The 23,399-nt window shown below is 39.0% G+C and overlaps 1 protein-coding gene across 14 annotated transcripts in view; it reads right to left on the bottom strand.

Annotated features, from left to right (window-relative positions):
- Positions 1–23,399, bottom strand: part of RBMS3 (RNA binding motif single stranded interacting protein 3) — a 1,589,121-nt gene that overhangs the window by 98,909 nt on the left and 1,466,813 nt on the right. For 11 of the 14 annotated variants that reach the window (XM_070455283.1, XM_070455285.1, XM_070455287.1 and 8 more), the window contains one exon: positions 22,410–22,460. The exons of the other annotated variants lie outside the window; for them this stretch is intronic. In XM_070455283.1, coding sequence (XP_070311384.1) covers positions 22,410–22,460 — 51 coding nt within the window. The remainder of the gene's footprint in view (positions 1–22,409; positions 22,461–23,399) is intronic. 14 annotated transcript variants of the gene reach the window in all.

Genomic DNA, 23,399 nt, shown 5'->3' with positions numbered 1-23,399 from the left:
TTGCAGGCACATTTTTTACCACTGAGCCACCAGAGAAGCCCAATATAAATACATAATTGACCTTAAAATTGTAGGTGTAAGCAAAATATAAATTGCTAAATAATCTCGCTTGCAAGGAGCATAAGCAAGCATTTGATTTAGCACACATTAGAGTAGTGAATGAGACGTAATGTCGTCATGCTGTTTCATATTCTTATATCTAAGAGCTCTTGCTAATAGGTAATTATTAGTGAGAAGTAAGTGGATTGTTAGAAATCCCATCTATTCTCTCCAATGGGAATGAATGGCTCCCCAGTCTATCACTACCATTTTGTATGCCAAAAGCTACATACTGAAAACCTTCTGGTTCCACAAATTCAACATGCCCAAAAGGAACTCTGCACCCCTGATCTTGAACTTAATCTTTCTCTTCCATACACTAATTCAATTTAATGACATCACCTTCTATAGCTATCTAGGATGAAATCAGCTAGAGTCAGATTTGACCTAGGCATCCTTCCTATCTGTTTTTCACTTCCTCGATTTTTCTATTTCATCTCCTCCACAACTTTTATTCTTTCTTTTCTCATTCTAGTTTACACTGTGAATCTCAACAGTGTTTAGTCTTTGTTTTGTATCATAGAAGTGAGACTTTGAACATGCTTATATAAACATCTACCTATTTGTATGATATGAATAGGTCAGTGTTTTGGAAATAATATACATAGTGGAGACCAGCATAGGTGGACAGAAAAATATATATGGTATCCACCCACACATACATCTGTCCATACCATGTATAATATAAAGTATTCTTGGAAATAAATTTTGTATATGCATCTCAGGAAGTTAGAGAAATAATTATAGAGTGTGACATCCAGTCACATCATTTGCAAATATTTTCTCCCAATCTGTGGGTTGTCTTTTGTTTTGTTTATTGTTTCCTTTGCTGTGCAAAATCTTTTAAGTAGGTACTGTTTGTTTATTCTTGTTTTTATTTTCATTATTCTGGGAGATGGACTGAAAAAGAAAAAGATATTGCTGCGATTTATGTTAGAGAGTGTTCTGCCTGTGTTTTCCTCTAGGAGTTTTATAGTATTTGGTCTTACATTTAAGTCTTTAATCTGTTTTGAGCTTATTTTTGTGTTTGGTGTTAAAGAATGATCTGATTTCATTTTTTTTGTACATGTAGCTGTACAGTTTTCCCAGAATCATTTGTTGAAGAGTGTGACATTTGAATCTAAAGATTTCTGCATGTAGCATATAATACAAACTTAGCATTATAATGATTTTTTTAGTATTGATTGAAAATACTTGAGGTACCAGACTGAAGAGATAAAAGGCTTTATAGGAAAGTAAGAATTGATTTTTAATATACACTACTGCTATGCAGAAGTAGTTCTAATGTGTATTGATTTAAAATACTTTCAGGGTAAACCCTTGATAAAAGTCCTCTATTCTAAATAGAAATTTTAAGATTACTGTTCAGAGTGCAAGTTGATAGTTAAGCTGATTTCCTTTGTGCTAAATGAGAATTAAGAAGTCAGGAATACAATTTTCTTTTTAATATGGATAAGGATGAATCCTTGTTCTTGTAATCTGCTTTCACATTTTCCAGCCTGTTCCTGGCTTCCATTACATACAATGAAGTCATACTTATGTTAGTTGATTTAAAAAGGAACAGAAAGAAAGTGAAATTGTTCGTCACTCAGTAGTGTCCGGCTCTTTGTGACTCCATTAATTGTAGTCCGCCAGGCCCCTCTCTCCATGGGATTCTCCAGGGAGGAATACTGGAGTAAGTTGCCATTTCCTTCTCCAGGAGAACTTCCCAACCCACGGGTCAAACCCAGGTCTCCTGCATTGCAGGCAGATTCTTTACTACGTGAGCCACAAGGAAAGCACCATACTAATTCAAAAACTGTCTTACGCAAATAGTGTGACGCCCGTTTAACTCTGTGTGTGTCTTCCTATCAAAGCCGGCAGGAAGGCATGCTTTGTCCTCTCTGTTGATGATCTGATTTTGCTGTAATTTCTCAAGTGCAGTTTTGAGAGTCAGCTGAACTTGAAGAATGATTGCAAGATACAATGCCATGATTTGGCTTCAACCTATGCATATTACTCTAAAATTCTTGTAATCCATATCAAATAATTCAGTTATGTTGATTCTGTTTCCTATCAATATATTTCACCCCTGACTCATCTTGGCAACACAACAGGTCCTAATACCGCTAAAAATCATGAGTACTTCACAAGCCACTGAGCGATGCTGGCCAATTCATTCTCACACCTACCGTCAGTATTTACGTGAAATTTGTTTCTCAAACAGTCAAAGAAACAGAATCATAGGATATCAACTGAGGGCATGTTCAGGCTATTCTGAAAGATGTTCTCGAGAATTATGGCATAGACTACAGATAATCTTGCATATTACCCCACTTAAATGAAGAAAAAAAGCAGACTTCATGTGATGATGATGTCAGATAGCATAAAATTTCATAAAATCCTGACTGAAGTGAAGGAAATTTTAAAGACCAAACAAGCCCAATTTTAAGCAATTAGATTCCTATGTAGCATGGTTGTATCAAGTTAGGTCATGAGAAACTTATAAATGTGAAGAATCTTAATTTAGCTGCACTAGACATTTCATCACAAAATTTAAAGTTAACATTTGCTTGGTTTTTTTGAGAGTTAATAAACTAAATTGCCACATTTATTATCTCTGCATGTAAGATTGCTAAGACATTTATTTAGGAAATAACATTACACCATTATAATTATTTTCTAGCATATCGCAGCAGCAGAAGAAAAAATTCTCCTTGGCCTTATGATATGTTTTCTTCTATCAGCAAAAGAAACAATATAACCTTTTTCTCTTTTTTTTTTTTTTTTTCATTTTAACCATTTGGCCTTGACTTCTCAGCTCAAGACAAAATTTTAATAGTCCGTTGTATATAAGCTACCCATAGACAACCTAAAGTTTTGATAACTTTATGTCTTCTGCTATATGCCATATGTTCCTTTTTAAGTTAACCATCTTTTTGAGCATGTCTTTAATTGTAAGAAGCCCCAGATCTTTTCTAAGAGTGGGCTAAGGTAGAAATTCTTATTGCTCATTCTCCTTGGGTATGAAGGGGGTAGATATCTCTTTTATATTCAAGTGAATCTCAATATCAAAAGAAAGAGATTTGCTGGTAGAAAATTAGGTCGCACAGGAAGCAGAAGAACTAAACTTGCTCAGATATCAAACTGTATGAATTTTTCCAAATTCATTATTTTATTCAATCTGAGAAGAGTGTTTTCCTACATCATGGTGAAAACAAAGGTTGCTGCTTCTAATAAATATACCTACCGATTTTTTAGGTTTTTGAGAAGGAAAAGAAGAAGAGATTGGCAAGAATCATGCTTCATTATATATAGCCTTTGCCTATAGTGATCAACCATGGCCAACAACTACATCAGTATATTGCAAACACTGTATTCTAGAGCTTCATAATGGACAAGCAAAATCTTGCAAACCTTTTCCAAATTTCCCAGAAAGGCAGGAGAGCAGAAATAAGACAACAAAGATATTTGGTGATTAACACAGTTTGCTTAAGCTAATATAAACAAATGTATAACTGAAAAGCAATTGGAATAAGCGGAATTTTAGTTTTGAAGAAATCTGTTGACTGTAAATGACACGACTCAATAATCAAATCTGCAAGGAAAAGTTTGATAGCAGCATCAAGGTCCCTTAAATATTAGAGGTGGATACAAAGAGGATGTACCCTTTTGCTTTCATCAGAAACTTTGTCAGCATCCTCGTCTAACAAAAGCTGAATGCTTGCAGTGTATCAATAACTGCCAATCCAGAAGTTGCCCATGCAGTGTAGTCTATCAACAAGTAGTCAGTACCTAATCTGCAGAAGAAACTAAATGAAAAGGGAGTGATATTGTGAGGTTTATGTGATAAGCTCTCAAATAGTAAAATTATACTCTACTGCTGCTGCTGAGTCGCTTCAGTTGTGTCCGACTCTGTGCGACCCCATACATGGCAGCCCACCAGGCTCTGCCATCCCTGGGATTCTCCTCTAGAACCAGTCAAATGCCCCAGAACAAGGTATCCATTACCTATTTTCCTATACACCTATCATATATCATTTTTCTCAATCTACTTTGTGAATATGACCTGATCAACTTGCTTTCCCATTGTCAATAATATTTTTTGTGGAAATTATTCCCCAAAAGGAAATTTTTTAAATTTTCTACTCTAAGATGACATCATTGAAAAATTCCTCCCAAACTGATTTCATAGTAGAAAAACAAGAAATAACACAAAGGTAAATAAAAACGCCTCAAGTAGACATGTAAGTCCTGCTATATTTTTTTCATTAGCATGCCAGCCCTCTGACTTTATTATCTGCATAGCATGACAAGAAGCATTTGGTGGCACTTGAGTGCTGAGACACAAAGTCTCCTGGGCTCTAAGGAGGGTGGGAGTCCCGCTTCCAACTGGGGGTGCTCAGAGGCTGGACCTAAGACAGCCTAATTCAGAAAGTGTAGCGATTATTTTATGACACCCAAGTGATAGCAAGCATGCGCCCTGCACATTTCACGCAATTCTGAATGGTGAGCTTGTGAAGATGTGGGCACCTCTCCAGGCGAAGATGCCATTTGAGTGGGATGATGAGATGACAGCCCTAATTTATGATTAAGCGACACCTCCTGTGGCCCCCTGTTGAAGGTCACGCGCACTTGGGAGCCTATGGAAAGTCCTGGCCCTCTCAGATGCTCACCAGCTGTCATACGCGGTGTATAAATCAAAGCCTTGGCTATGAGCTGGTGTTTGCTTAGAATACTGTGCCTGAAAAACTTTGTTTTTCAATAGACAGCAATATTCACTAAAATGCAAACGGAACAACGGACAGGTGATCCGAACTTGTCTGAAGACTCATGGACACCGAGTCCTTCTCTCTGCACTTCCTTCCCTGTCTCCTCCCCAACTCACCACTCAGCGCACTCTCTAAGACAATTCCATTCCCCAAATACAGCCATTCCTATGAATTCATAGGAAAAATACTTAGGAGGTGCTTACTTTTAACTCTCTACTTTCAAAAGACTTTAACTTCTCTACTTTCTAGAAAGACTAGATGTTTCAAGTAAGGATTTAATTTTGTCCACTACACATACACGCAATAGCACTGAATATCACTGCATACAAAGGCTATATTTTCAAAGAGTCGTCTAAGTAGGAATACTCCAGCGGAGAACCCTTCCCCTTCTCATCTCTGTCAACCCGTGGGCAAGTCTAACAGGCAAAGTCAAGCTCAGGAGTTACCTCCTCTGTGAAGCCTGCCCTTACTCCTTTACCCCCTGGCACAATGAATAACTCCATCTTCTTTACCAATTATGTGCTTTGCACACATTTTCTTGACCTCCCGTGGCTGAATATAAGTATTTTCTAGGAGGGAGCTTGAACAAGAGAGAAACAAACTATATTAAAACAGGGAGAAAGTGTGAATTCAAATCTTACCTTTAGTAAACATTCCTCATAGGCAGTAAAAAGTTTGAAGGCACTTTACCAGCATTTGTATTAGTATTTTTAAAAATAAGACTATAAATTATATAACTTCTTACATTTGTTACTGAAGCTAAAATATTGCCTTTTTTCCCCAAAGCATACCTCATTAGATCATATATGTCTATGTTCCCTCCCCTCGTCCATCACATCTTAATTATTTCTCTAACAAAACCTACACTGGTCAACACAGCTAATGATGACCCTAAACTGCAAACATAGCACCTAGGTAGCAATAACTGGGCTCTCCAAGGCTAACCTAGAAAGCGTTCATCTTTAAAGCAAACTAAAATATCCCTATGACATTTCTGTGAGGCAAGAAATGGTGAATAATATACCTTTTAATATTTAGAAATACTCTTGATATTTGAACTTACTCATTATCATTTATTTAATGAATATTCACATACTTCATAAAACTGTGGTTTCAGATATAACACTGGAATATTTTATTCCAATGTGCTATAAAAGAACAAATAGTTCTATAGATTATCTGTACCCTAATCCTCAATCCTCCACTGATTTCATAAGTAGTTTCTGTTGCCCTGGCAATGTTTATAAAATAAATTTTTTTATCATACCTACATATGACTGTGTTGCCCTGGTAACTCACTGTTTCCTAGAAAGTATGATATGGATTTTATTTTAGCTGCATACTTGCTTTCTCTAGAGATAATCCATAGAAAATAAGGCTTTAAGAGATATGACAAACACTGTATTCAATGTTTGCAACATTTAATTATATTTGATATGCTAAATGGCTGTTAATATTGTAATGTTTCAACACGTTTACAAAGGAATTGGCAAATTCCAGTTTAGTGATGAAGCCCTGACAAAGAAATCCTGAGTACATATTGGACATATTGAAGGTAATGTATTGTTGGAACTTCTCTTTGCACCTGTCAATCTTTTATTCAGAATGAGATGCCTTCAGTTCTAAAAAGTACGCTATTCCTTGGGACTTCCCTATGGTCCAGTTGTTAAGAATCCAGCTTCCATTGCAAGAGGCACAGGTTCAATTCCTGGTCCGGGAAGATCCCAGATCCTGTGGAGCAGCTAAGCCTCTGCTCCACAGCTACTGAGCCTGCGAGCTACAAGAGACGCCTCTCCAATGAGAAGCCCCTGCACCAAAACCAGCCCAGGCTCACCACACTACAGAAAGCCCACATGCAGCAACGACGACACAGCATAGCCCCCCCCCCCCCAAATTTTTTTAATTCTTCAAAAAAATTAAAAAGTGTATGGAAAGTATGCATATCTGATGAACAATAGTTGCATTTCAATAGACAACAATGTACCTTTTGAACCAAGCCTTTCTCTTATTCCCTAACCACAGACATCTCACCTAACACAGGCTGTTTGCCTTGCTGCCTTCTGAAATAATCTGAGGACCCCCTCAGACTTTATGTGTGTTAATTTCATGGAAAAGGTCCCCTTTCTATTTATTTAACTTCAACAGCATGCCCATCCTCTAAGTTCATGTTTCCATCTCTGTTCTTCCATGCCCTTAGCTGTTCATAGTTACCTTGCCACTTTCAATGTTACATAAACGCCAAACAATTCACACCTTTTCTGCTATAGAGTTTTAATTGAATCATTCTGAGCATGTAATAATTACTCCACAAAGAGATCGTACGCCTTGAGGACAGACTGTTTCCTTCTTGCTCTCCCTCATTTCAAACAGTACTTAGAATATTCTGTGCATATTTAATGCTTAAAAATATTTGTATATTTTCTGTTGATTTTTTTTCATTGAAATCAATGTATGTTCTCAGTTTCCTAAAAAGAACAGTCGATGCCTGGTATAACTGAGGGCACAGAAAAAGACTTAATCAAGTGACTATTTCAAGGAGAAATGGATATTTTCACTTTCATGTCCACTGCAGAATTATTCACAATAGCAAAGATATGGAACAATGTAAGTCTCCATCAATGGATGAATGGGAGAAAGGGTGATATTTTATATACTTATTACATATGTATTATGCATACACACAATATCATTCAGTCACAAAAGAAGGAACCCTGCCATTTGTGACAACATGGATAACCTTGGACTCCTGGACACTCACGGGAAAGTCTGGGTCAGTCTCTTGTGGGGTCACTGCTCCTTTCTCCTGGGTCCTGGTGTACACAAGTTTCTGTTTGTGCCCTCCAAGAGTCTGTTTCCCAGTCCTGTGTAAGTTCTGGTGGCTCTATGGTGGGGTTAATGGTGACCTCCTCCAAGAGGGCTTATGCCATACCCAGGTCTGCTGCACCCAGAGCCCCTGCCCCTGTGGCAGGCCACTGCTGACCCGTACCTCTGCAGGAGACACTCAAACACAGTTCTGTCTCAGTCTCTGTGGGGTCTCTGGGTCCTCATGCGCACAAGGCTTGTCTGAGCCCTGAGAGCATCTTTGGTGGGTATGGGGTTTAATTCTAAACACCATTGTGCCCCTCCTACTGTCTTGCTAGGGCTTCTCCTTTACCCTTGGACATGAGGTATCTCCTCAAAGTAGCTCCAGTCACGCAAAAAAGATGTCCTTTTCATTACAAGGGGACTGGAATGCAAAAGTAGGTAAGCGAGAAACACCTGGAGTAATAGACAAATTCGGCCTTGGAGTACAGAATGAAGCAGGGCAAAGGCTATTTGAGTTTTGCCAAGAGAATGCACTGGTCATAGCAGACACCCTCTTCCAACAACACAACAGAAGACTGCACACATGGACATCACCAGATGGTCAACACCGAAATCAGACTGATTATGTTATTTGCAGCCAAAGATGGAGGAGCTCTATACAGTCAGCAAAAACAAGACTGGGAGCTGAGAGTGGCTCAGATCATGAACTCCTTATTGCCAAATTCAGGCTGAAATTGAAGAAAGTAGGGAAAACCACTAGATCATTCAGGTATAACTTAAATCAAATCCCTTACAATTATACAGTGGAAGTGACAAATAGATTCAAGGGATTAGATCGCATAGACAGAGTGCCTGAACAACTATGGATGAAGGTTTGTGACACTGTACAGGAGGCAGTGATCAAGATCATCCCCAAGAAAAAGAAATGCAAAGAGGCAAAATGGTTTTCTCAGGAGGGCTTACAAATATCTGTGAAAAGAAGAGAAGTGAAAGGCAAAGGAGAAAAAGGAAAGATATACCCATTTTGAATGCAGAGTTCCAAAGAATAGCAAGGAGAGATAAGAAAGCCTTCCTCAGTGAATAATGCAAATAAATAGAAGAAAGCAATAGAATGGGAAAGACTAGAGACCTCTTCAAGAAAAAGAGAACATCTCATGCAAAGACAGGCACAATAAAAAACAGAAATGGTATGAACCTCACAGAAGCAGAAGATATTAAGAAGAGGTGGCAAGAATACAAAGAAGACTATAGACAAAAGATCTTCATGACCCAGATAATCACGATGGTGTGATCACTCACCTGGAGCCAGACATCCTGGAATGCAAAGACAAGTGGGCCTTAGGAAGCATCACTATGAACCAAACTGGTGGAGGTGATGGAATTCCAGGTGAGCTATTTCAAATCGTAAAAGATGATGCTATGAAAGTGCTACACTCATTATGCCAGCAAATTGGGAAAATTCAACAGTGGCCACAGGACTGGAAAAGGTCAGTTTTCATTCCAATCTCGAAGAAAGGCAATGCCAAAGAATGTTCAAGCTATTGCACAATTGCACTCATCTTACAAGCTAGCAAAGTAACGCTCAAAATTCTCTCCAAGGCAGGCTTCAACAGTATGCGAACTGTGAACTTCCAGATGTTCAAACTTGTTTTAGAAAAGGCAGAGGAACCAGAGATCAAATTGCCAACATCCACTGGATCATCAAAAAATCAAGTAAGTTCCAGAAAAACATCTACTTCTGCTTTATTGACAATGCCAAAGCCTTTGGCTGAGTGGATCACAACAAACTGTGGAAAATTTTTCAAGAGATGGGAATACCAGACCACCTTACTGCCTCCTTAGAAACCTGTATGCAAGTCAGCAAGAAACAGTTAGAACTGGACAAGGAACAATAGACTGGGTACAAATTGGGAAAGGAATATGTCAAGGCTGTCACCTTGACACCTGCTTGGTCACCCTGCTTATTTAAATTCTATGCAGAGTACTTCCTGAGAAATGCTGGAATGGATGAGGCAGAAGCTGGAATCAAGATTGCTGGGAGAAATATCAACAACCTCATATATGGAGATGACACCACCCTTATGGCAGAAAGTGAAGAAGAACTAAAGAGCCTCTTGATGAAAGTGAAAGAGGAGAGTGAAAAAGTTGGCTTAAAGCTCAACATTCAGAAAACTAAGATCATGGCATTTGGTCCCATCACTTCATGGCAAACAGATGGGGAAACAATGGAAACAGTGACTGACTTTATTTTGGGGGGGCTCCAAAATCACTGCAGATGGTGATTGCAGCCATGAAATTAAAAGATGCTTGCTCCTTGGAAGGAAAGTTATGACCAACCTAGACAGCATATTAAAAAGCAGAGACATTACTCTGCCAACAAAGGTCCATCTAGTCAAGGCTATGGTTTTTCCAGTAGTCATGTATAGATGTGAGAGGTGGACTATAAAGAAAGCTGAGCGCAGAAGAATTGATGCTTTTGAACTGTGGTGTTGCACAAGACTCTTGAGAGTTCCTTGGACAACAAGGAGAGCCTACCCATCCATTCTATGTGAAATCAGTCCTGAATATTCATTGGAAGGACTGATGCTGAATCTGAAACTCCAATACTTTGGCCACCTGATGCTAAGAACTGACTCATTTGGAAAGACCCTGATGCTGGGAAAGATTGTAGGTGGGAGGAGAAGGGGATGACAGAGGATGAGATGGTTGGATGGCATCACCGACTCAACAGACATGAGTTTGAGTAAACTCCAGGAGTTGGTGATGGACAGGGAGGCCTAGTGTGCTGCAGTCCCTGAGGTTGCAAAGATTCAGACATGACTGAGCAACTGAACTGAACTGAACTGAACAACCTTGAGAGCATTATGCTAAGTGAAGTATACCAGACAAAGACAAATACTACATAGTATCACTTATATGTGGAAGATAGAGAAAGACAAAGACCTTCAAACTCATAGAAACAGAATAGAAACTGGTTGCTAAGGGCTAGGGGTGGGGTGGGAAAAACAAGTGAGTTTGGTTAAGGGTACAAATTTTCAACTATAAGATAAATAAGATCTGAGACGCTAATATAAATCATGTAAACTATAGATGATAACAACACTATGTTGAATAACTGAAATTTTCTAAGAAAGTAGAACTTAAATGTTCTCATCAGAAAAATAGGATAAATATATGAGGTGATGAAAGTTAATTAAAAATTTAAAGTTAATTAATAATTAACTAAATGGTGGGAATTATTTCATAATAAATTCATTTTGGGGGGCTGTACTGCATGGCACGTGGGATATTAGTTTCCCAACCAGGCATCAAACCAATGACTCCTGCATTAGAAGTAAGGAGTCTTAACCACTGGACCACCAGGAAAGTCCCATGTATATATAATATACATTTCAAATCACCAGGATGTTTAATTATCTTAAAATCTTATTTGTCAATTATACCTCAATATATGTGAAAAAGAAATAATTTTTGAGTAAATGGAAAGACATATTTTTTTCTTAGATAAAAAGTTAATGTTGTAAATGTATGATGTTCTTAACTTTCCTATTGGTTAATATATAAATTTATGGTGATCCCCACCAAAATTTTAGAAGAATTAAAAAAAAGAAACTTATTAAACTGCTCTTAATGTAATCTGAAAATGTAAAATGATCTGAAAAGTTTTTGAGAAACAACAAAATGTAACAATTGAAGCAAGTGGTGCAATTATAAAGTGACAGTAATTAAAACAATAGTGCAATAGTCAAGAAACAGGTAGGACAGAATAGAGTCTAAAAATAGATCCAAGATATAAAAATCCTATTACAACAATTGGCATAAAGTTTTATATCAGTAGAGAAAATATAGATGACTCGTATGGTAGACATTGTTATGATAATTGGTTACCTGTTTGGGCAAAAAAAAGAGTTGGATCATGGTCTCATTTCATGTTACAAAATAAACTCTAAAAATAAAAAAAAAATTAAAATTAAAGTTACTATAAACACAATAACAAAACAAGATGGTGCTTTAAATCATACAGTTAATAAGGCATTTTGCACAAAGTCCAGGTATTTTAAAGCAGAGACTGGCAAAATTAGCCTGTGAGCCAAATGCGGCCCTCACCTCTTTCCGTAAATAAAGTTTTATTGGAACTGAGCACTGGCAATTCATCTATGAATTTTGTGTGGCTGCCTTTATACTGCAGCCACAGGCCAGAGTGGGTGTGACAGAGATCACATGGCTCAAAACCCAGAAAATCTTGTTGATTGGCTCTTTATAGAAAAAGTTTGCTGATCACTGCCCTAAAGGAAAAATAAATATGAAATATATGATATTAAATACTAAAGTCATGCATGATAAACCCCATAAAATTAAATTCCAAATAAACTGGGAAAATATCCAGAATATCTCTGGCAATGTTAACTTAAAGATTGTAAAAAGTTCCTTTAAAAAAAATAAGATCACTACTCAAAAAGAGAAATGAGCAAAACAAATACACTTGGAGCTCAGAAAAAGAATAAAATCAGTCAATATACATATAAAAGTGACTCAACTTCTCTAGGACTCAGAGAAATAAATAACATTGGTAAGATATCACTCCCTGTTTATCACATTAACAACATATTTGAAAGTTGGGATCACCCAGTATTAATTGAGGCCTGGGGAAATAAACACTCTCACTTAAGGTACAATTTGACAATAACTATATCAAATTTTAAAACACACATAACTTTTGTTCCAGAAAATATGCCACAGATTATTTTTTCGCAAGTGCTCAATATTATAGTCTTAAGTGTACAAGTACCAGCTACAAATTAAAGGGCTATGAATAGGAAACTGGTACATTTGTGTAATGACATGCTATAAAGTGTTAAAAAGAGTTGACACAGATCTTTATGTGACGATGACCTCTAGCACGTTCTGTTGTTGGAAAAAATAAAGCCAACTGCAACACGGTATTTGAAGAGTGACCTTGTATATGTTTAAAGCACACACGCAGTTCTGTATACATAACCATTGACTGCATGCTGACATACAAACTCACATACAAATTCACAAGGCTATTTTTCTGAAGGATAGAGGTGATGAGTGAAGGAGTCCTACAAGGAAAGTTTTATGCTGTATATACATTTTGCGTGTTTTATTTTTATTTTTAAAGTTTTTCTTATTGGAGTATAGTTGTTTTACAATGTTGTTAGTTTCTGCTCTACAGTGAAGGGAATCCGCTGTATGTATACACGTGTGCATATGCGTGCTAAGTCGCTTCAGTTGTGTCCAACTCTCTGTGAACCTACGGCCCACAGCCCGCCAGGCTCCTATGCCCATGGGATTCTCCAGGCAAGAATACTGGAGTAGGTTGCCATGCCCTCCTCCAGGGGATCTTCCCAGCCCAGGTATCGAACCCAGGTCTTCCACATTGCAGGCAGATTCTTTACCAGCTGAGCCATAGGGAAGCCCAAGAATACTGGAGTGGGTAGCCTATCCCTTCTCCAGGCGATCTTCCTGACCCAGGAATTGAACCAGGGTCTCTTGCATTGCAGATGCATTTTTTATCAACTGAGCTATCAGGGACTATACAATAGGTTCTCATTAGTTACCTATTTTATACATAGTATCAGTAGTGTGTATATGTCAACCCCAATCTTCTAGTTCACCCCCTCCCACCACCCTGTGGTAACTATAAGCTTGTTCTCTACACCTGTGACTCTATTTGTGCTTTGCCAATAAGTTCATCTGTACCGTTTTTCTAGATTCCACATATAAGCGATATTATATGGTGTTTATTTTTCCCTTTCTAACTTACTTCACTCAGTGTCTCTAGATCTACCCCCTGAAATGCCGGCTACAAATGGCATTATTTCTTTTTTCAATATTGAAAATATTCCATTGTATATATGTTCCACATATATACATTCCATTGTATATATGTACCACATATACATATATACAATGGCTGAGTAATATTCATTACATATATGTACCACATCTTTTTTTTTTTCATTTATTTTTATTAGTTGAAGGCTAATTACTTTACAACATTGCAGTGGTTTTTGTCATACATTGAAATGAATTAGCCATGGATTTACATGTATTCCCCATCCTGGTCCCCCCTCCCACCTCCCTCTCCGCCCGATCCCTTTGGGTCTTCCCAGTGCACCAGGCCCGAGCACTTGTCTCATACACCCAACCTGGGCTGGTGATCTGTTTCACCCTAGATAATATACATGTTTCGATGCTGTTCTCTTGAAACATCCTACCCTCGCCTTCTCCCACAGAGTCCACAAGTCTGTTCTATACATCTGAGTCTCTTTTTCTGTTTTGCATATAGGGTTATCATTACCATCTTTCTAAATTCCATATATATGTGTTAGTATACTGTAATGGTCTTTATCTTTCTGGCTTACTTCACTCTGTATAATGGGCTCCAGTTTCATCCATCTCATTAGAACTGATTCAAATGAATTCTTTTTAATGGCTGAGTAATATTCCATGGTGTATATGTACCACAGCTTCCTCATCCATTCGTCTGCTGATGGGCATCTAGGTTGCTTCCATGTCCTGGCTATTATAAACAGTGCTGCGATGAACATTGGGGTGCATGTGTCTCTTTCAGATCTGGTTTCCTCTGGTGTGTATGCCCAGAAGTGGGATTGCTGGGTCATATGGCAGTTCTATTTCCAGCTTTTTAAGAAATCTCCACACTGTTTTCCATAGTGGCTGTACTAGTTTGCATTCCCACCAACAGTGTAAGAGGGTTCCCTTTTCTCCACACCCTCTCCAGCATTTATTGCTTGTAGACTTTTGGATAGCAGCCATCCTGACTGGTGTGTAATGGTACCTCATTGTGGTTTTGATTTGCATTTCTCTGATGATGAGTGATGTTGAGCATCTTTCATGTGTTTGTTAGCCATCTGTATGTCTTCCTTAGAGAAATGTCTGTTGAGTTCTTTGGCCCATTTTTTGATTGGGTCATTTATTTTTCTGGAATTGAGCTGGAGGAGTTGCTTGTATATTTTTGAGATTAATCCTTTGTCTGTTGCTTCATTTGCTATTATTTTCTCCCAATCTGAGGGCTGTCTTTTCACCTTGCTTATAGTTTCCTTTGTTGTGCAAAAGCTTTTAAGTTTCATTAGGTCCCATTTGTTTATTTTTGCTTTTGTTTCTAATATTCTGGGATGTGGGTCACAGAGGATCCTGCTGTGATTTATGTCGGAGAGTGTTTTGCCTATGTTCTCCTCTAGGAGTTTTATAGTTTCTGGTCTTACGTTTAGATCTTTAATCCATTTTGAGTTTATTTTTGTGTATGGTGTTAGAAAGTGTTCTAGTTTCATTCTTTTACAGGTGGTTGACCAGTTTTCCCAGAACCACTTGTTAAAGAGGTTGTCTTTTTTCCATTGTATATCCTTGCCTCCTTTGTCGAAGATAAGGTGTCCATAGGTGCGTGGATTTATCTCTGGGCTTTCTATTCTGTTCCATTGATCTATATTTCTGTCTTTGTGCCAGTACCATACTGTCTTGATGACTGTGGCTTTGTAGTAGAGTCTGAAGTCAGGCAGGTTGATTCCTCCAGTTCCATTCTTCTTTCTCAAGATTACTTTGGCTATTTAAGGTTTCTTGTATTTCCATACAAACTGTGAAATTATTTGTTCTTGTTCTGTGAAAAATACCATTGGTAGCTTGATAGGGATTGCATTGAATCTGTAGATTGCCTTGGGTAGTATAGCCATTTTGTAATATTGATTCTTCCAATCCATGAACATGATATATTTCTCCATCTCTTTGTGTCCTCTTTGATTTCTTTCATCAGTGTTTTATAGTTTTCTATGTATAGGTCTTTTGTTTCTTTAGGTAGATATACTCCTAAGTATTTTATTCTTTTTGTTGCAATGGTGAATGGTATTGTTTCCTTAATTTCTCTTTTTGTTTTCTCATTGTTAGTGTATAGGAATTCAAGAGATTTCTGTGTGTTAATTTTATATCCTGCAACTTTACTATATTCGTTGATTAGCTCTAGTAATTTTCTGGTAGAGTCTTTAGGGTTTTCTATGTAGAGGATCATGTCATCTGCAAACAGAGAGAGTTTCACTTCTTCTTTTCCTATCTGGATTCCTTTTACTTCTTTTTCTGCCCTGATTGCTGTGGCCAACACATCCAAAACTATGTTGAAAAGGAGTGGTGAGAGTGGGCACCCTTGTCTTGTTCCTGATTTTAGGGGAAATGCTTTCAATTTTTCACCATTGAGGGTAATGCTTGCTGTGGGTTTGTCATATATAGCTTTTATTATGTTGAGGTATGTTCCTTCTATTCCTGCTTTCTGGAGAGTTTTAATCATAAATGGATGTTGAATTTTGTCAAAGGCTTTTTCTGCATCTATTGAGATAATCATATGGTTTTTATCTTTCAATTTGTTAATGTGGTGTATTACATTGATTGATTTGCAGATATTAAAGAATCCTTGCATTCCTGGGATAAAGCCCACTTGGTCATGGTGTATGATGTTTTTAATATATTGTTGGATTCTGTTTGCTAGAATTTTGTTAAGGATTTTTGCAACTATGTTCATCAGTGATATTGGCCTGTAGTTTTCTTTTTTTGTGGCATCTTTGTCTGGTTTGGAATTAGGGTGATGGTGGCCTCATAGAATGAGTTTGGAAGTTTTATGTACCACATCTTTATCCATTCCTCTGTTGGTGCACATTTAGGTTGCTTCCATGTCCTGGCATTGTTAAATAGTGCTGCAATGAATGTTGGGGTGCATGTATCCTTTCGAATTATGGTTTTCTCCAGATATATGCCCAGGAGTGAGATTGCTAGGTCGTATGGAGACGTTGGGACTTCCCTGATAGCTCAGCTGGTAAAGAATCCGTCTGCAATGCAGGAGACCTGGGTTGGAGACCTGGGTTCCATCCCTGGGTTGGGAAGATCCCCTGGAGAAGGAAAATGCTACCCACTCCAGTTTTCTGGCCTGTATAGTCCATGGGGTCACAAAGAGTCAGACACAACTGAGGGGCTTTCACTTTTTGGGGGCTTCCCTGGTAGCTCAATTGGTAAAGAATCCTCCTGCAATGCAGGAAACCCCTGTTTGATTCCTGGGTAGGGAAGATCTGCTGGAGAAGGGATAAGGCTACCCACTCCAGTATTTTTGGGCTTGCCTTGTGGCTCAGCTGGTGAAGAATCCATCTGCAGTGTGGGAGACCTGGGTTCGATCCCTGGGTTGGGAAGATCCCCTGGAAAAGGGAACCCACTTCAGTGTTCTGGCCTAGAGAATTCTATGGACTGTATAGTCCATGGGGTCACAAAGAGTCAGACATGATTGAGTGACTTTTACTTGGATCTTCCCTGTAGCTCAGAAGGTAAAGAATCTGCCTTCAATGCAGGAGACCCGGGTTCTATCCCTGGGTTGGGAAGATCTCCTGGATTAGGGAATGGCAATCCACTCCAGCATTCTTGCCTGGAGAATCCCATGGACAGAGGAGCCTGGCAGACCACAGTCCATGGTGTCGCACAGAGTCGGACACGACTGAGCAACTAACACTACTTCATGGAGACCCTACTTTTAGCTTTTTAAGGAACCTCCATACTGTTCTCCATAGTGGCTGTGCAGGCACTTTTGAATCATGAGCTTTGAATTTCATTGTTTGAATGTTCATTGCCCCTAAGTTCATTTTAGATTATTTTTTTTAAGTTGCCATAGAATTTTGAAGTTACATTTAACAATGGCAAGACCAGCACTGCTTGCTACAGTACTTAGGGTATCAAAGAGACTTTGCGTTCAAGAGTCTGTCCTTACTTTACCCCAGAAATCTACTTACAGGGAGCTGACACCCATATGAAGATGTTCCTTTTAAATTTATTTTCAAATATTTTTGAATCCTCTTCTGGTAGAAATGGTGTACATGGGCTAAAGTCCCTGCTTTGTGTTTGCTAGTTATTTTAAAAGATTTGGCCAGTAGATCCCCCAGGTAAAGTCCCTCCATAGCAAACACATTTTGTCTTTGTTTGGTACTTTGACAATGAAACTCAGAAGGTTAGAATTTTTGCTCAGCTCAGCAGTTGGAATAAAAAGATAGTATCTGAAAACACTGCTTTCTGAACAGAATGCTAATGATTTCAATGTCCTTTCCAAACTTGATGATGTGCTTTTAGGGGAAATGTGTCTGCAAGTTTGGAGGATACAGCCCTTAAAATTAAGCCTTACCTAATCACCAGTTACCAATGAAATATTCTTGGAGCTTTCTTGAACTTTTTATTGTTGTTGTTCTAGAGGGAAAGTTTATATTGACACGTTAGCTGTAAATGTAAGGTTTATTCATCAGAAGTGTTATAATTTAGCCAGGTATAGCAACAAATCCCACAGTGGTTCCATAAAAGCATCTTGCATTTCTTAGAATCCTGTAGTTAGAGAGGATAGTATTAGTACAGTCACTCAGTCATGTCCAACTTTTTGCGACCCCATGGACTATAGCCCTCCAGCTTCCTCTGTCCATGGATTCTCCAGGCAAGAATACTGGAGTGGGTATCCCTTGCTTCTCCAGGAGATCTTCCCAATCCAGGGATTGAACCTGGGTCTCCTGTACCGCAAGGTAGATTCATGACTGTCTGAGCGATCAGGGAAACCCAGCAGTTAGATATCCTGTTTGTAATTAGGTAAAAATGAAAACGGACCTTTCTCCTTGAGGATAAATAATGCTAAACACATGAAGGACAGAAGATTTATGATTCAGACAGGCCTAAATAAAATTTAAGAGAACTGAACTCTGCTTCTTCTTGGGAGCTATCATCTTTTCTCCCTGTCAGCACAGATTTAACAAAATACCCGATGTATCGCAACATGGGGATTTCAATTGTGCATTCATAGAAGATTCCAGTGTGACAAGCTGCCAAGCAAAGTAGATATCTAGTTCAATCCATCACCTATTAAAATCCTGCCAGTGTCATAGCGAAATTTCAGAGTTTAGGAAAGAAACCCTCCACTGGCAATAAGCAACACGTACCTGACGGCATTGGCAACGTCAGCAAAGAGTGTGTTCCTGATTTAGTCTCGCAGTGTTATCTTGCAGTGAACGAGAAATAAAGTGCAAGTAAAAATGCTCTCACTGCCATCAGCAGGATTTGACTCGATCAAGTCCCAGAGTCCAACACACAGACAGAGAATGGTTTCCTTGCAGAAACACCAGTATGAGAGGTAGGATCCAGGCAAGGAAACTTTTAGCCCCTTTTCCTTAAAAGTGAAAAGCTTCTCAGAGTCTTTCTTCTAAAGTTACGAAAAGGTACACTGCACATGACTCAGAAATTTCAGTCTCTGAAGAAGAAAGCCTAAGCCAGCTGTAGCTTTACACTCAGGATTTCTGTCAGTCTCTCATCCCTTCTGTCCATCAATTCACATCTCCCTTACAGATCATTACCCGTCCCAGGAAGGAAAAGACCAGAGGCACCGTGCTCTGTGCTAAGACTTGACTGAAGCGCTGGCTTCAGATACAAGCCTGGCTGAGAGCGTGGGGCCGTTGAGTCAAGCCTACAAGGAACCTGCAGGACACTTGCTATAGTGTAGGAGTCCGTGAGCTTCACCACGAGGGGGGGAGCACGTCTCTACCCTGTGTACAGAGGCCTTATCTGTGAGAGTTTCTCAAAACTGTGGAGGAAAAACCATGAGAAAGGAGAAAAGTTGTAAACAAATGATTATGGGCAACCTACAGTACATGTGTAGCTATTCACACCTTGAATAGCTGTAAAGTAGGTTCCAGTGACTGCCACACAAGAGGTAACCCAGTAGGCCTTTAATTTTTATTTTCATTACTTGTATTTATTTTTATTATAGGTGTTGAAAGATTCAGCAAGTAAATCAGAGAAACACCGATCTAAGCGATTCATCTTATTTATAGCCACAGAGGCTACCTTCACCAAACTCATTACTAAAGTGTGCAAAATGAGCAGGATAAATGCGGTAGACATGACTGATTATTGCTTTTTTTCGAGTTCTTCCTGTACCAACACTCATTTTATACAATTGGCCTAAGCTAAAGCAGGATTTGCGGTCATCTACTCATATAACTGAGTAATGATAACAGTAATTTATTTAGTGTTTGATATTTGTCGGGTGCTGTTTTAAGAGCTTTAAAGCGTTACTTCATTTAATCAACTGAAAGCATAGTAATTTAGTTGTGATTGTGTCCATATTACAGATGAGAAAATTGTGGCTCAGGAAGTTTAACTGCCCCAAAATCCTATGTCAGAAAGGATTTCCTCTCCCAAAGAGTCTAACCAAGAATCCATGGTATTAATCACCAACTCATTCATTCCTTCTCTTCACATCCAGGTGGTTTTATTTCTTTGCCCAAGATCCTCACCTACATATTTTTATGTTTTAGTATTACAGAGCAGTTAACATTACAGAGCAATTAAACAATCCCATTCTGGTGATAAAACCAAGACCAGTTGCATCAAGGTTCTTCATATAGTAAAACAACCAACAAAACTTATAAGGAAACAACTGATGGTGCAAGCAATGTTTCCAAAGTGCTGCTTAGCCAATGTTTCCAAACAACAAAGTGGTGGGTGGCCCATCCACTCCTATTCCTAGGAAATCTGTCCCAGGCACAAGTGTTACATCTTAAACCAGGGTCCCTAACCTCCAGGATCTAATGCCTGATGATCTGAAATGGAATTGATGTAATAATAATAGAAATAAAGTGCACCATAAATGTAACGCACTTGAATCATCCTGAAACCACCCCCTGCCCCACTGGTTCATGGAAAGATTATCTTCCACAAAACCAGTCCCTGGTGCCAAAAGGTTGGGGACTGCTGTCTCAAACAGGGTGACCTAAGCTCAAACATCATGCAGAGTCTAGTCAGGGGAAGCGATATTAGGGAGCAATAGCCATGGCAAGAAGATCTCATAGGGACAAATGAACACACACACACGCACACACACACAACTGTTGCTAGGGGGAAAGATACTAGAAATAATACATCCCCAAATGGGTGAAGCTGGAAGCTGGGATAGGGAGGAGGAGGTGCTCAGGAAACACTTTGCTAGGGCCCTGAAGACAGTTGAAATAAAACACAAAATCTTCCTTTCTCCTCACAGCTTCCCATGTATTGTGGAATCACACACTTTTGGTATCTGAAAAAAAATTCAGATGTTGCCAGATGTGCATTCCTTTAGGTCTCAATGAGATGATGCTTGACCTCAGCATGACGACCAAGCCAGCCTCCGCACTCTCTAAACACACACACAGTATTTCCTTAGAAGGTAGTTGCTTCCTTCTAGAAAGTCCCTTCAGAACTTGGCAAGGCTTCTTCCCTCTTCCTGTGTTGGCCCAGTCTGTGCTGTATGCTGGTCTGGCAGCATCTATTGGATTCCACCTGATGACTTGGACAGAAAAGAACAGCCTGGATTCCTTGCCTGTCAGTCTGATTTCCACAACACATACCAGATGAACTCACGAAGCCCTCAAAGTAGACAACTAAGAGTAAACAGGGAGATTTGCAAAACAGGGTCTAAAGATCTGCTGTCAAAAGCTACATATACTTTATTTTTAAATTACAAAGCAAACTATCAAAGCACTAGGAGCAACGTGGAATGCTCCTTTTTATAAAAAACTGGACAAACCTCAATTATGAAAGCCAGGTGCTGTGATCCTTTGAGTCCAGGAAATGGATGGCTGTGTATGTAACTCCCTGTTTTTGATATGCAGGACTTTATTTATATTTATCTTTGAAAAGAGTTAAAATGTAGCATTGCTTCTTCTTTGTACAACTGATACATTCACTAATAAGGATTGATGGCCATAATAAGGTATAGCATGCCATACTTTAAACATTGTTTTCATATATTCTCTTGGCTTTGATCCTCCCCAAAGCCATGTTAAGTTCAGTGACAGAGACGAAACAAAGTTAACAATTTGAACAGACCCAGGAGAGTACGCCAGAGACCCTGTCACACAACTTCCCACTGGGGACCTTTCCCCTTCTCCAAACTCTCATGAGTGTATCGTTCTAGAAATCATCCTGTCCTGTTCTTTTCAAGAGCTAGAAAACATGCAAGAACTTGACAAAGATACACGGAATCACTAGCCTTCAGCCTGTATTCTAATGGAACATAATATTTTTCCTTTGGGACTAGTGTCATATTGTATCACAATATGGAAAAAGCTAGCTAGTAGAACATAGTTTGAATATTTGGGGAAGACATTTTCCACTAAAGAAGAGAATGACTCTGGTCAGTTAACATAAAAGTCATCTACTGACCTTACTATCTACTATCTAGCCGCACCTATTTGTAGATGGATACCTTCCTATTTCAAATATGTTGCTTTGAGTCAACACTGAGCCATGATTCACAAAAACACTCCCAAAGCACCCAAAGAAAAGAAAGCGTAACAGAAGGAGAAGGACGACAGAAAGGCTTTCTTCCCACAGTGGGTTTAACTGTCCAGAGCACACCGCACTGCATGCAGACTTTCCCTCCTCATCACCAATGGGAGACAGCAATGTGAGAGGTTGACTGCTCTTTCCTCCAATCAAGTTGATTCTCTCCCTCTTTCCCTCTCTCTTCCTCTCTCAGCTCTTTCTATCACTGTCACTATCTCTGTCTATTGTACACGCTTTTGTAGCATTTCAGGAACACTTTTCTATCTGGAAAATAGGGCTGCCAGGAAGAGGCATGGAATAGAACAAAAGCTTTACCCCAGAGCTTCTCCACGTTACACAAGCTTGCACTCAGATAATAGAAACATCGAGCCTCAGGTGACTGAGAACACTTACTGTTGGTTGCATAACGTATGGCGGATGAGGCATCCATGAAGTACTCTGGACCTATGCATCAAACAGCATTTATTAGCACAAAGCAATCACAGAGAGAACTCGGTTCTTGCGTTCAGTGGAGTCACACTAGGTCATAAGAAAGTGGAGTCCATCTGACTTACAGCAAATCAGTGCTCAAAACTAAGGATAGAAAGGAAACTCTTGGACCTGATTCATTTGGTCCCTGAAACATGGTAGAATGAAAGCAAATTCCTACTTCACTGCAGCTGGCGGTAATGGCCACATGGGCACATTTGGAGGCTGGTGTTGGAGACGAAAGTCTTAGGAGGCTTCAGGGATCTGCTGTTTGGAGGTCAACATCCTGGAAGACCCAGGCGAATAAAGAAGGAAGCATTACTTAGCATGATTGCTAAGACTTCCTCTTTTTCTGTCATTGGTTCTAACCTCAAATTCTCAAGTGATCCCATCTTGGAAATAAATCCAAGTGGTAAAAGTTGGGGAATGAATTAGAGAGATTTGGGGGAATGCTTTGGGTTAAACCCAAGTTAAGTAAGTCTGTGATTTTTCTCTCTTGTAGTAATTGGTATGGTTACTAAAAATGAGTGCATGAGCCAGGAAAATGTTCTGAATGTTCCCCATCAGCCAAATGAGAAAGTCAGCTTCTAAGAGCTGATTGTGACATAGATAGCCCTGAAGATTTTGTTTTCAGTAGACTCACATCAATGAGACTGCCGATGAACTTTAGATTAAAAAAAAAAAAGTGGTGAAAAGCAAGAATCAACAACGTAGGAAATTGCTCTAATTCCTTTTTGAGAAAAGAGAGCTGGCGTTAAATTCCACTTGTGGGCCCTCCCAAGTGAAATGACAGCTCTGTGGAGGTTTTATTCAGGACACCAAAGTGCACTACAATGGGGCTCAGTGGGTGGTCTTGGCTGAAACAGAGGCCAAGATTTGAAAAAAATGGGTAAAAAAACAAAAAGCACACATTAC

Source organism: Odocoileus virginianus, chromosome 26 (genome assembly GCF_023699985.2).
Source record: "Odocoileus virginianus isolate 20LAN1187 ecotype Illinois chromosome 26, Ovbor_1.2, whole genome shotgun sequence".
NCBI lineage: Eukaryota > Metazoa > Chordata > Mammalia > Artiodactyla > Cervidae > Odocoileus > Odocoileus virginianus.
This window is presented reverse-complemented; position numbering and strand designations above follow the sequence as displayed.